This window comes from Tursiops truncatus, chromosome X (genome assembly GCF_011762595.2).
Source record: "Tursiops truncatus isolate mTurTru1 chromosome X, mTurTru1.mat.Y, whole genome shotgun sequence".
NCBI lineage: Eukaryota > Metazoa > Chordata > Mammalia > Artiodactyla > Delphinidae > Tursiops > Tursiops truncatus.
The window spans coordinates 78,989,477-79,007,829 of NC_047055.1; the positions used below are offsets into that span (position 1 = coordinate 78,989,477).

The following is an 18,353-nucleotide window of genomic DNA, read 5'->3' on the forward strand; positions in this document are numbered from 1 at the left end:
AAATTACCTATCAATAACAGAAACATCTCTGGAAAATCCTCAAATATTTGAAAACTAATCCACTTCTAGACAACACATGGGACAAAGAAGAAATCAAAAAAGAAATTAGAACATATTTTGAACTGAATGAAAATGAAACCACACCATATAATTCATGACATTCTGCTGAAACAATAGTTACAGGGTAATTTTTAAGCACTAAACACCTATATCAGAACAGAAGGAAGTCTCAAAACAATAGCTTCAGCTTTCACTTCAGTAAAAAGAAGAGCAAATAAAACTCAAAGAACAAAAATAATGAAGATCAAAGTGGAAATCAGTGAGATAGAAAACAAACAATAGAGAAAAATCAACAAAACCATATTCTTGTACACCAGTGTTCATTGCAGCATTATTCACAATAGTCAAAAGTTGGAAACAATCCAAATGTCCATCAATAGATGAATAGTAGCTAGACAAGTCGAATTCATGGAGACAGAAAGTGGATTAGAGGTTGGTTTTCAGGGGCTGTGGGAAGAGGGGAATGAGCAGCTATTGCTTAGTGGGTACAGAGTTTCTATTCGGGGTGATGAAAAAGTTTCAGAAATAGACAAGGGTGATGGTTCCACAACATTGCGAATGTACTTAACGCCACTGGATTGTACACTTAAAAATGGTTGAAATGGCAAATTTTGTTATATATATTTACTACTATTTTTAAAAATTAATAATGTAATATATCAAAAACTATTGAATTGTACAATTTAAGTGAGTGAATTGTATGGTATGTGAATTTATATCTCAATAAAGCTGTTAAAAAAAGTGCATACTGTATGATTTCATTTATATAAAACTCTAGAAAATGCAAACTAATATATGGTGACAGCTACCTTAACTCACTACCACATTTTCTTTTATCGCCTCCGTTTTTACTAACACTTTTTCAGTTCCCTGACTGCCTCTTTATGTTAATATTTGTCTTGAGGAGAAAACAGCGGTCCGGGGAGGAGGAAGCGGCCTCACTTTGTCACGGGAAATGTGAAGCTCGGGGACCTCCGAACCGAGGAACTGGGACCCCAGAGATCCTTGATTACCCAAAGGTGTAGTTTAGAAGCCAACGACTTGCAGAGCACGCGGCGGGCGCTAGAACTCCATTTCCCAGGAGGTCGCGGGGCACCGGAGGGAGACTGCGTCCGACGACGGGGGCGGGACTCGGTAGCTGCCCGGATGTGGCGCCGAGCCCGCCGAGCCTGCCCAGCCCAGCGAGAGACGCCTGGGAGGCTCTGCCAGCTGCGGTTCAACAGCGCGGGAGGACGACTAGTTTGCCGGGTAATCCTTATGGAGAACCACCCCCCCCAGGAGGCCCCCTCATCCGCTCTTTTCTCTTCGAGTCTCCCCATCCCCGGGACGGTTACCTTAGTATATGAGCCACTCCTTGGATGGAAGGGATTTGAGAGTGGGATGAGTTGTATGTATAGCGGGGGAGATCGAGCCAGCTCTTCCTATTTGTGAATCCGACGTGAGGCACCTCTCTGTCCCAGGCTCACGAGTCCATCTGAAGTCCCAGAACCAAGGACCCTCGGTGGAAAGGATGTGAGGGAAAGGCCGAGCGGGCTTGCGGTGGCTATCGATGGGTCACTAGAATTGCCTCTCTGGTTAAGTTTCCAAGCGCAGGATAGTCTTCCCTGGCTCCGGGTTGGGGAGTGTTCACATGGCTTCCTTCGCCCTGGGGTGTCTTTGACTGGACTTGAACCAAAAAGTCAGTCTTCAATGTGAAAAAGCTTCCCGGATTTAGTAGATAACTAAGTTGCAGAAAGTAGTGAATAAAAATGAGGGTCTTCTGCTGAATTGTCTTAGTTTCAGAAAGTTAGAGTGATTTCAAGTGGGTTTGACTTTTGGAAAGGGTGAGACTTGGGGGGAGAATGTGCTAGAAATAGTAATACTCTGAGCTACATTCTTGTCTTTACTGCTACTGGGTCTTTTTTTAAAATTTATTTATTTTTGGCTGCATTGGGTCTTCGTTGCTGCGCACGGGCTTTCTCTAGTTGCGGGAGCGGGGGCTACTCTTCGTTGGGGTGCGCGGGCTTCTCATTGCAGTGGCTTCTCTTGTTGCGGAGCACGGGCTCTAGGCGCCCCGGCTTCAGCAGTTGTGGCACACCGGCTTAGTTGCTCCGCGGCATGTGGGGTCTTCCCGGACCAGAGCTCAAACCCGTGCCCCTGCATTGGCAGGCGGATTCTTAACCACTGCGCCACCAGGGAAGTCCAGTTATGGGGTCTTTTATGTTGTGCCTCTAACCTAGGAGAAAAGTGACTGCTGAGAAATGTACATGTGAAGAAGGATGCTTTGTCAGATGAGAATGGAAGATTTAGAAGAAACTGTAATTCCAAGGTTAAAAGTGAATGCCTTCTGAGGTGTTGGTCTCTGCAGCTCCAGGCCTCTTCCAATTTCCAATCCTAGAGGCATGTTTAGTGATCTCTGAGCTGAGGTGATGTCTACTTTACAGTGCTACTATGAAGCTTAAATAAGATATGTGAAAGTATTTTACACAATGCCTGTAACAGGCTCTCAGTTTTTAATTTCCCCTTGTTTCCTCATAGCAACTTATTTTTCTCTGGACCATGCTTTACTGTGTATTATTGTTTACCTTTTTATAGAAGTCCTGCCTTTACCCTAAGACTATAAACTTCTATCATCTTTCTTTATTTTTTAACCCTTCTTTGAGTCTCTCCTAGCAGTGCATTGTGCATAGTAGTGCCTGGGAGAGTGTGTGGATAGTGGTGGTGATGAGGGAAAAGCTGTGGGTGATCTGTAACCGGACAGCATTGTGCTGGATGCTGGAGCTGAATGAAACAAGCTTTTCTCATATGGGTGATAAACAGAATATTTGCCTCTCTCTTGTAACTCCTAGCCTTCTCTCAGAGTTCCCAGCCCTTTAAAAAGTATTATTTTTATTTTTAGTATTTTTAACCATTTTAAAGTGTACAGTACAGTAACTATATGCACATTTTTGTGCAATAGATCTTTAGAATTTTTTTATCTTGAAAAACTGAAAGTCTATACCCCTTAAACAACTACCCATTTCCCCCTCCCCCTGCCCCCGGCAACTACCATTCTACTTTCTGTTTCTATGAATTTGACTATTCTAGATACCTCATATAAGTGGAATCATGCAATATTTGGCTTTTTGTGACTGGCTTATTTCACTTAGCATAATGTCTTCAAGGTTCATCCATGTTGTAGTGTATGAAAAGATTTCCTTTTTCTTTTTAAGGCTGAATTATATATATATGCATATATATTTTTCTTCTTTATCCATTGTCCATCGATGGACATTTAGGTTGCTTCCATCTCTTGGCTATTGTGAATAATGATGCAATGAACGTGGGTGTGCGATTATCTCTTTGAGATCCTGTCTTCAATTCTCTTGGATTATATTTTTTAGTCTTATTTTTAAACTTGTTAAATATGGAGAATTTCAAATATACACACAAGCAGAGAAAATCGTATAATGAATATGTGGGCTGAATGAATGAGTCAACTGTACAAAGCAGCCCCCCCACTTCTGCTGAACCTTCCCTTTCTTTGAGAGTTTGCTATAGGTGAGGATGTTTTGGTTTTGTTCAGACCTGGGATGTTCTAGGTGCATTTCATCATGTAGGCCTGGTATTTATTATATATACCAGGAGTACTGGTAGACGTAAACAAGTAGAAAAGAGTGTAGATGGCTCTTCCTAGTTATAGAGGTGAGGAGCTGAACTTCGGATGCAAAACGGTCTTTGTGCCTAAGAGTTTTGCTCTGGTTCAGCAACCCCCTCAGATGCACTGTTGTCACTTTGAGCAGAGACACCGGATGATACCTAGAGGCGGCTGGAAAGATGAGTTGTACAGGGAGTGATTGCTATCAGAGGCAAAAGAAATTAATCCAAACTGGGAAAGTCAAGGAAGGCTATTCTCAAGGAGTGTGGTGGTGACTTTGCCCTGTTTCCATTGACCTTGTGTGTTTGATCCTCATGCGTATTCCTAGATGGAAAAAGACAGCTATGGTCAGTGAGTCTTCTGGGATGATTGCCTACTAGAGCTGAATCAGGCTCTGGACTTTTAGCTGTGGGACCTGTGCCAAGGAAAGGAAGCCTTCTAGGTGGAACGCCTCACTGGGCAGAGCTGGCTGTGTGAGGAAAGAGCTACCCCTAGCGGGCCTGTGCGAAGCATGCTGAGAAGGCCAACTTTTTTTTACCTTCACCCAAAATGAGCTGTTTTGTTTTGTCTGGTTTTTGTCTATGATATGGACCTAATGTAGACCTTAGCTAGTAAGACAGCAGGATGGGGGAATGTGTCTATTCCCCCACATTCCCAAGGTGAGAAACTAATTGATTCTCAAATTTTTTTCCATAATCAAATACATATGATAATGTGTCCCCTTTCCTCCATGTTCGGACACTTGAAGTTAGTGCCGTGAGGATTGGATCTGAAATTAGGGTACTAGTTAAGAAGCTAAAGAAAATGGAGTGCTGTGGAGGCACTGACACAGTAGGGCATTGACAGAATATTAATAAGGGGATACAGACATGGGAGCTCATAGTAAACATGCTCCTTGGAGATCATCTGTGTTGTACCATTAACTCGCAAATACTTGATTCATGAAGAAATGGACGAGAATATAGTGGTGTTATGACCTGTAGTTTTACTCAGATAAGGTCGGAAGGGGTGAGACCCCCTGGTTTGTCTAGCATTGTACTCACATTATAGAACTTTTGCCTTCCCCGGCAGATTAGTAATTTCTGTGAAGTCATAGTAGCTTCTAACACTTAATGAGTACTTCCTATGTGGCAGGCACTAATAAGTACAGCACATGCATTCTTTCATGGAAGCTTCAGGTTAAAAACTTGCCCGAGTTTCACAAAGCTTAGGAAAAGAGAGGACTGGTTTTCGACTCCAGGAGGTCTGACTTCAGAGTCTGGACTCTTAGCCACTTCTCTATATGGCTGAGTCTGACTGGCCTACCTTTCTCTCCAATATTATGATGTCACTTTTTCAGGAACAGAGTGTCCTTTGCTGAGTCTATAGCCACAGACCCAAAGTAAGAGACATGTTTCCTTTCGTTTCAACCTTGGGAACCTTCTTTCTATACCAATTTTTTTGTTTTTTAATTAGTTAACATTTATTTAGCATCTGCTATATTTTAGAACCTTTGATACTGTATATGCAGACCTTATGACGATACTGCAACATAAATAACCTATCTTGTTGGGCTCACAGTCCTTTTTGAGAGTCTGATGACAGCTTTGGATCTTCTTTCCAGAAAAATTTCCTTATGCACATAATATTGCACATAACTGCAGAGGTGGCTTCTAGAATCTACCTAAGCTTATCCTCTAGCAGTCCATGGACTCCATGGTAAGAATTCTTGCCCTCTGCAACCTTTCGCAGCTGACTCTTCCATAGTGTTAAGAGGCCAGGCAAGTGGCGGTGGCGGTGGGGGGGGTCTCACCTCCTTTCTTTCTTCTCAGAGAGAAATGTTTATACGGCTTAGGCTCCCTAAATTAACCAGACGTCTGTGAACATTCTTTCTTTCTCTCTTGTCTGTAGGACTCCAAGGGAAGAATGCAGACGATTAAATGTGTGGTTGTAGGAGATGGGGCTGTAGGTAAGACCTGCCTCCTCATCAGTTACACAACAAACGCCTTTCCCGAGGAGTATATCCCTACTGTCTTTGACAACTATAGTGCCCAGACATCTGTGGACGGCCAGATCGTCAGCCTGAACCTGTGGGACACAGCCGGCCAAGAGGAGTATGACCGACTGCGAACACTCTCCTACCCCCAGACCAATATCTTCGTCATTTGTTTTTCCATTGGCAACCCATCTTCTTATGCCAATGTGAGGCATAAGTGGTACCCAGAGGTCTCCCATCATTGCCCCAATGTACCTGTTTTGCTGGTAGGCACCAAGAGGGACCTGCGAAGTGACATTGAGACAGTGAAGAAGCTGAAGGAACAGAGCCTAGTGCCCACAACTCCTCAGCAAGGCACTTCCCTGGCTAAGCAGGTGGGGGCTGTGAAGTATCTGGAATGTTCAGCCCTGATGCAGGATGGGGTCCATGAGGTATTTTCAGAAGCTGTCCGGGCTGTGCTTTACCCTGCCACAAAGAAGAACAGCAAGAAGTGTGTCCTCTTATAGCTTTTGGGGTGCTGCTTGGGGACTGCACCTAAGGAGAATAAGGGGGAATTCCTTTGACAGCATTTAACAATGCCAGCGTGAGCCACTTATCTCTTCCCCTGGAAACCCTAGACTCCAGGTTATTCAGCTTTTGGAGGAACAAGGAGAGGCTAGTTTGCACTTGGCTGCTTTGAAGTTTGGTCTGAACCTTTTGGAGGAAGTTTGAGAGAGTGAGTGTGTGTGTCTCTCCTGTCGAAGTGGTAAGAGGAGATGCCACCAAGTGCTGTTCTTTTCTGTCCTGGCCAGGCCACGACTAAGCAGAGCAGCCTAGCACTGTTGTTTGTAGGCTTTTGCTTGGCTGTTTAAAATCTAATTTCAGCGTTCCTGGCTGTATTTACCGTTGAGCAAGTGCCTCACAGAAGGACAAGTTTCTCCAAATTTTCAAATCATTGCCTTAAGCTTTCTGATATACTAATTTTTGGAAACCATCTTATGTGTGATTCCTGGGTGTTCCCAATGTTGACATGCTCTTTCCATTCTTGAGAGGAGATATTTTTGCAATAATGGTTAAGCAGCATTTCTAGAGTTCTGTGAGATGGTAATAGATGTTTCTTAAAAGGGTTCTGTGGTCAAATAAGGCAGGAACCAGTGATTTAAATAATGCCGAATAGTTTCTTCTACTGCAGGAAGTTATAACTTTTAATAAGTATGCAATATTTCCCAAACTTATTTCACTGAACTTTTGTTTTTTGGCCCCATGCAACACCTATTAACATCTCTGGGAACACAGTTTCAGAGATGCTGGATTACAAGGGACTGGGAATTCTCATGGCGGAGACTGTGAAAAAAGCATAATGTGGTCCTGTTCTTTGTGCTGTTTCCCTCTTCATTGCCTTTGGGAGGAATGTTTACCAGCCATGGCCTTGTTATTGGTTCCTCTTCCATCCTCAGGAGGTGGGTTTGGCACTTAGTCACGATAGTATATTGGCTGTGGGATCTGATGTTCAGATCTGCTCTTGGATTCTGCTAGCACAATAGGCACGGTGATGTGTAATGAACAGTCCCTCTGAAGAGCTGTGTCTCTGAGGCTTCTGTGTGGCTCTTTTTTCTCTCATCATCCTTCCGCTTGAAGGAAAGACCACTGAAGATTAACCCCCTAAATAAAACCAATGAAACGACCAACGAAATAAAATGTCCTGCCAGTCACTGTCAGGGGGTTCTGTGATTCCCTCTGATACTTCTCTTCTGCTGTCATTCCTCTGAGTCACTATAAAGACTACCTTGCTCTCTTCCTGTTCCTCCCGCCTCTGTATATCTCCCTGTGTGTTTGTTCAGCCCTGTGTGCCTTTTGAGGTTGCTCCAAGAGAGCTGGGGTACGTTGGGTTTCCAGGCCGCAGGGCTGTCGTCGCCCTTGTGATGGTGTTGCTGGAGTTGCTCAGCCTGCTCTCGGGGTGGAAGGAGTCAGATTCCATATCCCAGCGGGCCTGCTGCTCCTTCTCCCTAGTTGTATTTTTGACCTTCTTCATTTGATATGGAAGGAAACCTTAACTTCTCTACCTGGCAAATAGTGGTTGACAACTCCACCGTGCACGTATCCTCTCACCCTGCCAGAACAGCATGGGATTTTTGAGAGTTTGGGAAATGGAGCTAAAAGGAACACATACCTCCCCTTGGGGTGGGTGGAGTGCCTGAGCTTCGCTCTGTGATCATCTTGCTGTTGCTCTTTGACAGGATATGATCAGAGTAACCTCAGGCTAACTGAACCTCCTGAATAGGGTTGCCAGATAAAATACCATAATTGTTTAGTATAAGTGTGTTCCGTGCAATATTTGGGACACACTTACACTAAAAAATTATTTGCTGTTTATCTGAAATTCAAATTTAATGGGGCATCCTGTATTTTTATTTGCTAAATCTGGCAACCCTACTCTTGGAGAACCTGGAAACTGGAGGTCAAATATCAAGTATTGATAGAAGATAAAAGGTTATGTAGGGACTTCCCTGGTGGTCCAGTGGGTAAGACTCTGCGCTGACGATGCAGGGGGCCCAGGTTTGGTCCCTGGTCGGGGAACTAGATCCCGCCTGCCGCAACTAAGAAGTCCGCCTGCCTCAACTAAGACCTGGTGCAGCCAAAATAAATAAATAAATAAATATTTTCTAAAAATGGTTATGTAAATTCTCTATTCTTCCTCCTTTTCTTCTGGTTGCCTTTTCCCTCACGGTGGACTAGTGTTTTGTTTTCTTTTTCCTTCATGACTGTACCCTCCACTTCACATAGTACTTCACTGGTGTATATTTCTACACTGGTGATTGTCTAAAGCTGTGGAGGATCCAGGATGAATACTGTTGTCCAGCGCTTGCCTTCTATCTCAGGTCCAATGTATTGTATCTGTTTTCCAGTGTGTGACTCAGGGCCTCCTGGGGGTGGCAGGGATTATGTATGAGAAGTGAGTCAACTGGAAGAGGGTGAGGGTGGACCTCCTCAACTAAGGCCCAGTAGCACTTTGGAAAGTGAGGCTGCTGTTACAGTAACGTGGCCACCGTAGAAGTCAACTGGCTTCTGGGCACTGTGCCCACTGCGCTTGGGTAGAGTCACTGGGTTTTCCCAAAGGCAGCCAAATGAAAGTGTATTCCAGTCTCAGGATGTTCTGATTGATGCCACCTTGGGTGCTCACGGGACTTCACGGTTCAAAGGGGTTAGAAACATGGCTGTCACCTGGGTCTCTGGGAACTTTCTAATTAGCTACTGAAATCTTTTAAGTTGGCTTTTAATTTAATAGTGCCTCCTGCTCTCCCTTTGCCTGGCAAATTCCCAAATGTAAGCCTGGGTTTGGTTTGGGCAAATTTGTGTCCTCTAATAAATGGAGGTGTGATCCACAAGTCTGAGAGAGTGGTTTTGTATTGGTCTGATTTAGTAGTCTTAAGCATACACTGACATCTTGGTTTTTATACTTGAAAGGAATTTGTATGAAGACTAACATGCTAATATCACTTTTAAATTATTCATAAGGAATGGTAATAAACTTTTCTGATTTTACTGGGTCCATCGTTTTCTAAAAATCAAAGCAATTCCTCCCCACCACCCCTTTGCTTTGAGTGGCTTCTAAATGCTTTTCAGCTTGCAAAGGATGAAATAACTATAATTGTCATATTGCACATGGCACCTATGTGTAGCTGTGCTTATTTCTCTACATCAGATAATCAGGGTAAGGAACTGTCTGCCCTGCTAACATTGATTGTCTAGTTCCTGCCCACCCCCTACCTATTCATCCCCAGGATTTAGCTTCATTTCCTGGTTTTCAATAATGACAGACCAGTTAGTTCCCTGTTGGTGATTTTCCTCACTTATTACACTACATTCAGTAAACAATTATCAAGCTCCTACTGTGTTACAGGCTTGACTGTGCTAGGGGCTGGGTTGTGAAGATAAGATATATCATTTAATATTTTTTGCCTCTTCCAGTTATCTCAGAAAAATCTTCCCGTTTGTTATAAAAATGAACTAGGGAATTCCCTGGTGGTCCAGTGGTTAGGACTCTGTGCCTTCACTGCTGAGGGAGTGGGTTCGATCTCCTCCCCCCCAAAAAAACACAAAGAAGCCCCCCAATCCTGGCTGGCAACTGTAAATAGCGCTGGTGAGTAAAGAAGTGCAAAACCATGTTTTGTGTTTTTTTAAAAACAGCTTTATTGAGGTATAATTTACATACTGTACAATTCACCTATTTCAAGTGTACAATTTAATGATTTTTAGTAAATTTACCGAGTCATGCAACCATCACCAAAATTAAGTTTGAGAACACTTCCATCACCCCAAAGAGATCCCTCATGCGGTTAATCCCCGTTCCCACCCCCAGCCCTAGGCAACCACTAATCTTTGTCTTTTCTGAACATTTCATATAAACGAATCAAACAATACATGGGTATATAACGAAAAAGAAGAGATAAGAACATACTCATTTGCATATATTTTCAAAAAGAAAAAGGAAATACAAATAGCGAATCATGCTGTACATCTGAAACTAATGTTAATGTCAATTACGCCTCAATTGAAAAAATAATAAACGAAGGATAAACCAGAAATTAATGAAAATGGTTACAGGGAGTGGGTGACAATGGGGCAGAGAGCGTAGGCATGGGAGCAAGACTTCTCTGGAAATAGCTTTTTAAATAGTTTTGACTTTGAACCATGTAAAAGTTTACATTTTTTAAAAATAAAAATTTTATAAAATTTTTATCCTTTTTATTAAAAAGGACAATAAAAGCAAATCCTAAAGTTGAATACAAACGGAAACAACTCCACAGAGGAAAAAAAAAGATTCACGTAATTTTTAATAGGATATAGTCTAAGGACAGAAAACTGCGAAGAACTTCTGAACTTTACTTAGGTTAATTGTTGGTAGTGGTATTGGTCTTGTAATTCTGAAAAGAGTAATATATTGGTGTTAGGAACCAGAGTTTTCATTGTAAGAGAAGCAAGATACAAATATGAAATGGGGAACGGCGAGGGAGAACCCTGTGGTATTAGATTTGAATCGAAGGTATTAGTATAAACTCATTAATTTAAAATTTTTTCTCTCTCTCCACTGAAAGGGCCTACAAGCAATGATGACCCAGTTTTGTTTTTAAAAAACAATATTTATTTGGCTGTGGCGGGTCTCAGTTGCGGCACGCGGGATCTTTAGCTGCAGCACGCGAACTCTTAGTTGCTGCATGTGGATCGAGCCTGGGCCCCCTGCATTGGGAGGGCGGAGTCTTAGCCGCTGGACCACCAGGGAATTCCCGATGCCCCAGTTTCTAAACACCATTCCCCACTAAAAGGAACCAGGGCTCCTTGGAGAAATGGCTTATATCAGATCCAGGACAGGGAATGCACAGAGCGAGCCTGGAACATCTTGTGCCAAAAAGCAAGGAAGTGCTCAAAGACTAATTGGGGTCATGTCAAAAGGACACAGGAGCCAGAGTGAAGCGGTAACCATTGGACAAATTTGTAACAGTTTGAGGATCAAAAAGGATAATGATGGTGTTAGATTGTAACACATTAAAATAAAAATACAAGAAAGGAGATAAGAAAAAGGAAAGTTCTTTACTGAGTAAGTCCAGTTAATAAATATAGAAGGAATTAAGAATTAGAAAAATCACCCTTTTGCACTCTTCCAATATAATTGATTCAGGCAAGGATCATCGACGGATGCTAAAACCTTTGGGTGCAAGGGGATAGGGAACAGAATATTCACAGAATTTCAAAGTACCACCCCATAGGTTATTTACTAATACAAAAGGAAAAATGTGTCATTGCGACGGAGAGATCTGGTGGACACCTTTTTGAAGTGATCAAATTTAGTATCACCAACATTGGGACAACCTGACATTGTGCCTTCTGATGACCGGTAAGATATTTAACCGGAATCACTTTGAAGAAAAGATTAGACGAATTCAGCATATAGAATATTTTCAAGACAACTTCCCTTCCCTTCAAGACAACTTCCAAATACGTACGGTCATGCAACACAAAGAAAAAAGCTGGTCGATTTTGGATTGAGAGACTAAAGGGAGATAAACAAATACAATGCATGAACCTTGAGTGGATCCCGGATTGAAATGTAAAATGCTCCAATTAGGACAATTTTGGAAATTTAAATACGGACTGTATGTTAAATGATACTGAATTAATGTTAAGTTTTAAATATGTGCTAATGGTATTGTGGTTGTGTAGAAAAAAGTATTTTTAGGGATGAAGAATCACGATATCCGTAACCCACTTTTAAATGGTTCAGGAAAACAAACCTAGCAAAATGTTAAAACTGTGAATCTAGGTTAAGGTTCGCCTGTTCGTTTTACTTATCTTTTAGTTTCACATTTCCCGAAAAAAACAGGGGGGGAGAAAGTCCATTTCTAAGGGTAAATTTTAATTCAAAACAACTAACTGCAAAGGTACCTTTGGCACACTGCCAGTTTCTCTTTGGAACGAAACAGTACAAGAGGAGACAACACAGACGAGAAAAACCGGTTCTAATCTTTACTTCCATGTCCTGTGGCGTGGTTACCTGCGGTTACCAGTACGTAGATCACGTGACCTAGGAAGCACTCTCCCCCCAGTGCACTGAGACAGCTCCTGCTTAGATAAGTGGAAGGGGGCGGGAGCGAACGTTTTCTCTGACTAACCGCTTTTCACAGATCCAGCCTCCTGATCGCATATAATCCAATCAAAAGCCTCTAGTAATGTAGTGACACCAATTCTCCTTTCTCGTAGGACTGGCGGCCTTTCCGGTTCTGTTTTTCTTTATTCCGCATCCGGTAGGGGCTGGTAGGGTCACTGAACTCTGTGAGTCACTTCTGGTCGACATGACAGTTTATTTCCGGACTATGGGACGAGGCTGGGGTTTCCTCTTCCCCGTAGCGGCTGCCCGCATCGACGCCGCCATCATGTCAGACACGGACAGCGATGAAGATTCCGCTGGAGGCGGCCCATTTTCTTTAGCCGGTTTCCTTTTCGGCAACATTAATGGAGCCGGGCAGCTGGAGGGGGAAAGCGTCTTGGATGATGTGAGGGGATGGGCGTGGGGATAGGGCTGGGGGTGGATCGGCTAAGGAAAAGGTGGAGTGAGGAGAGTTGAGTGGTCTTAGGAACTGGAAAAAGAGGGCGATGCGGCCCTCCCCCAGTGAGAGGGCGCCCTTAACGTACGCGAAGAGGACCAGAGAAGCGGTTGCCATGCTAGCAAAGATTGTGCAGTAACGGAGAGCGAGGGGGCTCAGTTTGGGCGAGGGTGGAGACGAGAGAAGAACAGTAGGCAAGCTCTGGGACGTCAGCGGCGCTGATATGGGTGGCTTTGGAGCTAGTTAGATGGAGAAATAGCAGCTTAACCTAGTGAGAGTGCTTTCAAACCTTTGCTACGAGAACTTTGGAGATTCTTGAAACTGCGTTTGTGCCATCGCTGGCTAGAGGAGGCTCTAGAGCGAGAGGACAGGACCTGCACCAAATCACGTGGTTCAGGTCCCAGTTCTTAGAACAGCCAGTGTTCGAACTATCCAGGGCAGACCCCTTCTGGTCCCAGTGCACTTCTTACATAGTTTTCCCATCGTTCACTGACATTCATGAAATAGTTTCTTGCGCCTGACACTCACCTAGCTTCATTTAAGTTCGTCTCCCCAAGGAGAAAATACCAATATTCCTCATTCCCTGCAACACACAATAAAGACAGCAGTAAAGTTCTTGCCTTGCTTTCTCTGATCGGAATGACCTCAGTTTCCTTAGCCTTTATTCAGGCAACTGCTGTTCCACTTATTTAGTCTTGGTGGGTGTTCCTTGAATAATCTTTCCTTACATTAGTTTAAAGGATGGTGATGAAATTGGACATGATGTGTTAATAAAGATCTGATCAATGTGGAGTTTAGTGGAAGATGTACTTTACAGTTCTCAGATGTGATGCTGCTTTTAGCACGCTGCCGAGTCGTTTTTCAGATGGATTTATAGCTTTGTCGTGGATCTGGGAAATAAGCCTTGTGGTGTGGGAAACTTAGGTTTAGGTATTGTCTTTGATTCTGGTGCTGTCCCTTTTTTAGGAGTGTAAGAAGCGCTTGGCAGGCTTGGGGGCTTTGGGTCTGGGCAGCCTGATCACTGAACTCACAGCAAATGAAGAATTGATCGGGACTGACGGTGCCCTGGTAAATGATGAAGGTGAAGTCTGGGTCATGGGGAGTAAGGTGGGGGAGGAGGCTAGCCACTTACTGTACATGTACTTTTCAGTGGGAATTATCTAAGGGAGCGAAAGTTTCTTGCTCTTTGTTTAGCTCTACCTCCCCTTTTTATTTATAGGATGGATCAGGAGTACAGAAGATGCTGTGGACTATTCAGACATTAATGAGGTAGCAGAAGATGAAAGCCGAAGATACCAGCAAACAATGGGGACCTTGCAGCCCCTTTGCCATGCAGGTGATTCTTTGGTGCCATCAGTTAAGAGCACTCCAGTACATTTTCTTGCTGTGTAGTCCAGTTTGTTTCTATCCAAGCTTTCTGTCGTTGTTTCTGCTCTTTATGTCTTTGCTTCTCTCCCTTTGTCAGCTCAGTTCCAAGTAGCTGCTGTCCTCTTTTGTGTTCTGGGGCAGCGTTACTATACTCAGGCTTTTATTCCTCATACTGGTTAGTCCCAAATTCTTGGTGAATGCCAAATAAGGATGATAATTCTTTTCTCCTTATCATCTGGTATTTGAGTACCTATGGGGTTCACAGTACTGTTTTAGATGCTATTTAAACTCAGTCTTTGTCCTCAAGGAATTGGTAGTTGAAGAAAGATTAAGTATGCTATGTTGTATATAAACAAGCACATGTATTTATCGGCTCAGCTTCTGTTAATCACTCACTACCTGTATGCCGACACGGTGCGCTTAATGCTTGCTCACAACATGGGTTTTCCTCCTAGTATAAGGTGCTACATTATAGAATCAAAATGTCAGAGTTTGAAGGGGTTTTAGTGATTATTTATTCTTAACCTCATCATAGATATGGAAACCTGGAACTTCAGAAAACTTTAATAAAATGTGGAACTTTATCAAAATTTCTGTAGTTACTAGTGGCAGACCTTGACTAATTCAGCATTTCAGTTTATTAGGCATTGAGCACCCGTTATGTGTTATAAACTGTGATAGTAAAGTACAAAGATAATAAAATCCATTTTCTGATTTTTGAGTAGCTCGGCTTTGTGGTCTGGAACCTAGACTTGCTGATCCTAGTTCATTCTTTCCACTGCCCTGTACTACCTTTCACTGTTTGGGACTTTTGTATGAAGTTGTTCACTGTTTATTCATTATCCACCTCTTTGAATTAGATTTCAGGCTGCTGAGAAGTATAGATAAAACCTTGGTAAAGAGCTGAACTTAGTTTCTTCAGAGCCAGTTAATATATTTGGGTGCTTCTTATATAAAGAGAATTAACTGCACCACATACACAAGAAGTAATCTAGAAAAATAGAAGGTACCGGCCTTACTTTCAGGGATATTGTTATCATTTGGGGAAGGTGAGATAAATGACTGCAAAACATAATTATTCATAATAAGAAGACATAAACCAGTTGCCAGCTCATATTTCTGTATAGAGTGTTATACTTAATTTTGAAGGGCTGCCAGACTAGCTAAGTCAAATAGCATAACTATTTGTTTGAGCACCCTGACTTAGGCTGAGGGGGAGGTGGTAGCAGATCTGATTTTTCAGGGCATGTTATAGTTTTCAGTTTTGGATTTGTTGTCTTGGCTAGGGATGGTAAGGAAGAGGATAGGTGGGGGGTTCTTAGTTGGGTTGTGTGAGCTGGCCTCCTGGAAAAGGAGGATGCTGTATTTGATAGAGTCTCAGTACTGTGGGAAGCTCATTTCCAAGTTCTCTTGTCCTCTGAGGGTACCTTCATCTATGCCCTTAGCTTCCTCCTTCCCTGGCATTGGCCCTTTCACATGGCTTGATTGATAAGGGTGTTTCTTTGGAATAATTAGAAGTAGATGGAGGTCATTAGAAGAGGCTTCATGGAGGTGAATTTTGAGCAAAATTTTGAAAGATAAGGTTTGATGAAGAGGTCGCAGCAGGGCATTGTGGTTTGGAAACATGGCTTGCATAAAGGTTGGGAGATAGGAATAAGCAAGTAGTGTGGGGGGAATTGGCCAGCAAGTTTTCTTGGAAGGAGTGGAAAACATACACCAAATAGTAAGAACCAACCATAGAGCAATTTGACAGCACCTTTATGTACGCATTACTTGGGGTTTGCTGCCATAAAGGATTGTAAACTGATATAGATTGTTGAGTAAGAAGCAGGATGGTATAATGAAAAGAAGATGGACTTTGGAGTCAGAATGTCATAGGTTCAAGTCCCAACTCCATATTTAGTTTGACCCTGGGAAAGTTGCTCAGTCTCTGAGGCTTGGATTTCTCATTTGTAGTAATCCGTCAGTTTTCTTTCTGCAATAAGTGTATTAATACCTACCTCATTAGTAGGACTTTGGTGGGAATTCAAGTTCATTATCACATGGTATGAAAGCACCTACATAGAACAGTGTCGTGGTGGATGCTCTATAAATGTTAGTTGTCTTTCCTTCCTAAATGAAAATGAAAAGTGATGCTTGTTGCTTTGGGGTTTTGATTAGAAAAAGGGTGAAGGGGCAGACTAACTTGGAGACAGTTCTTGTGGGCTAGATGTAAAGTTATCAAAAGTTATCAAGGTCTGGAATAGGGTGACAGTTGTGGAAAATGATAGGCAGTGTCAGACTTGAGAGTTGCTGATAAAACATCGGTAGAACTTGGTGAGTGAGCAAGCGTGTTGGAAAGACACTGTTGTTAAACCAGGCTTGAATTCTGACTTTTGTCACTTAAAACTGTATGGCCCTAAGTCACTTCGCTTCTGTATCTCAGCATAATTCCTACTTTGTAGCATTATTGGGAGGATTATAGATAAAATAGCTAAAAGTACATGGCACATAATGGGAGCTCAGTGAATAGAAGTTGCTATAATGACTACTATTAATGATTGATTGGAAAAGGTGTGTTGGGGGTAAGAGATTGATGAAGGAGACAGGAGGCTAAAATCATAAGCTGGGAAAATGAGGATGGAGGTGGTATTGATAGTAACAAAAGGGAATTTAAAAGAGTTGAAGGATATTTCAGTGTGATACAGAATGCGGTTGTTGAATATATGAATGGAAAAGCTCTTCAGGCAGCAGAACATGCAGTGCAATTGTAGAGGGGCTAAGTCAGGGCAAGACTGAACAGATTTGAGTTTAGTCTGGATAAAGGTGGTTCTTTAGAAAGGGAATGGAGAGTGTATAGAGGAATAAAAGCAGAGTGTTCAGGACTAAGTATTGAGTGATGCCATTGGTTAAAGGGTAGTGAAAAGAATAACAGACTATAGAAGGTAGACAGAAAAAAATGTGTCAAAGACTTGGGAGGTGAGAAAAAAGTCCAGTCTTAAGCTGACAGAGGAAAGAAGAATGTTCAATTCCGTTATGAGATTGAGTAGCATGAAAATAAAGGAACAGGGTTTGACCAGGAGAAGGAGCAAAGGTTTTAAACAGTTCTTGGGAGCTTCCTAAATTCCTGTGTGAGATATACATGGTGTTCATAGCACTTGGCAATATGGTGCCATCTCTTTCTGAAGGCAGAAACTGCATCTCTTGTGTGTTGTCAAGGCATCTGCCTAGTTCTTCATGTGGTGCTTTAAATTCTTGAACGACAAGGGAGCTCAAGGCTGTTGTGTGACATTCTGGATATTGAGGAGATCACTTTCTTGGTTTTATTAGATTATGATGAGGATGACTATGATGCTGATTGTGAAGACATTGATTGCAAGTTGATGCCTCCTCCACCTCCACCCCCAGGACCAATGAAGAAGGATAAGGATCAGGATGCTATTACTGGTGGTAAGTAGAGACTGTCTATTTTTGTCTGAGGAGCAAGTTCCATTCCTGGTCCAAATTTTTGGCATGCTCATAGTGGGCTATTAAAATTAAGCTGCTAGGAAAGGACACAACTTCTAGAAGTGATTCATACAATTTTCAAATTTCAGTATTAAAGGGAAATTTTACTTTTAAAACATTTGGCAACAGTATTTTAACATGCGCTCAAGAAAAAGTAATAGTTTAGGTCAGTGTGGTTCTCAAATCTGGCTGCCCATCCGAATCACCTCGAGTCTTTTAAAAAAATACAGATTTCTGACTGTCACCCTTGGAGAATCTGATTCAGAAGATCTGAGGTAGAGCTCAGGGATTTCAGAGAGTTCCCCCAAGCAGTTTCTGATGCAACTGATCTGTACTGGTATTTGGAATCTACCTGTTTAGATGACTCTCTTTAAAAGAAATGATTAAATAGGAAGGCACCTAGAATGTGTATAAATCATTTAGAGCCACCTGTCAGAGTCAGAGATTTCAAAGGCAGGGTCTTTAATGATCGTCTCACCTCTTCCTATGTCTGCAACAGCAGTAAGTAACCCTGTTCTAGGCTAGAAGATTGGGGAAGAGCAGTATCTTTGATCTCCTGTATTTTGAGGCTTATGTCAACCTAAGTGTCTCCTATTAGAGTTTTAAGCCATTTCCTTTTTAGTCTGCAGGCTAAGTAGCATTTGTGGCATAGATCTTATTTTATGCTAAATAATTTCATTGTTACCCTGTGGGCTTAAAAAAATCTCTCCAGTTTATGGGTCCCTGAATCGGACATAAGGCCTGACTGGTATAAAAGTGTTATGTAATT

General features: G+C 42.4%; 2 protein-coding genes across 2 annotated transcripts in view; both read left to right on the forward strand.

Moving 5' to 3' along the window:
* Positions 1-1,157: 1,157 nt before the first annotated feature.
* On the forward strand, positions 1,158-9,016 carry LOC101321236 (rho-related GTP-binding protein RhoG-like). Its single transcript, XM_019949086.3, has 2 exons — positions 1,158-1,308; positions 5,567-9,016. Exons 1-2 carry the CDS (start codon positions 1,207-1,209, stop codon positions 6,155-6,157), a joined length of 693 nt encoding a protein of 230 aa, XP_019804645.1. The 5' UTR covers positions 1,158-1,206; the 3' UTR covers positions 6,158-9,016.
* A 3,480-nt stretch (positions 9,017-12,496) lies between these two features.
* TAF1 (TATA-box binding protein associated factor 1) overlaps positions 12,497-18,353 on the forward strand; it is an 82,023-nt gene continuing 76,166 nt past the window's right edge. The window contains exons 1-5 of the mRNA XM_073798888.1: positions 12,497-12,679; positions 13,697-13,811; positions 13,950-14,066; positions 17,408-17,531; positions 17,850-17,859. Coding sequence (XP_073654989.1) covers positions 12,500-12,679; positions 13,697-13,811; positions 13,950-14,066; positions 17,408-17,531; positions 17,850-17,859 — 546 coding nt within the window. The 5' untranslated portion in view covers positions 12,497-12,499. The remainder of the gene's footprint in view (positions 12,680-13,696; positions 13,812-13,949; positions 14,067-17,407; positions 17,532-17,849; positions 17,860-18,353) is intronic.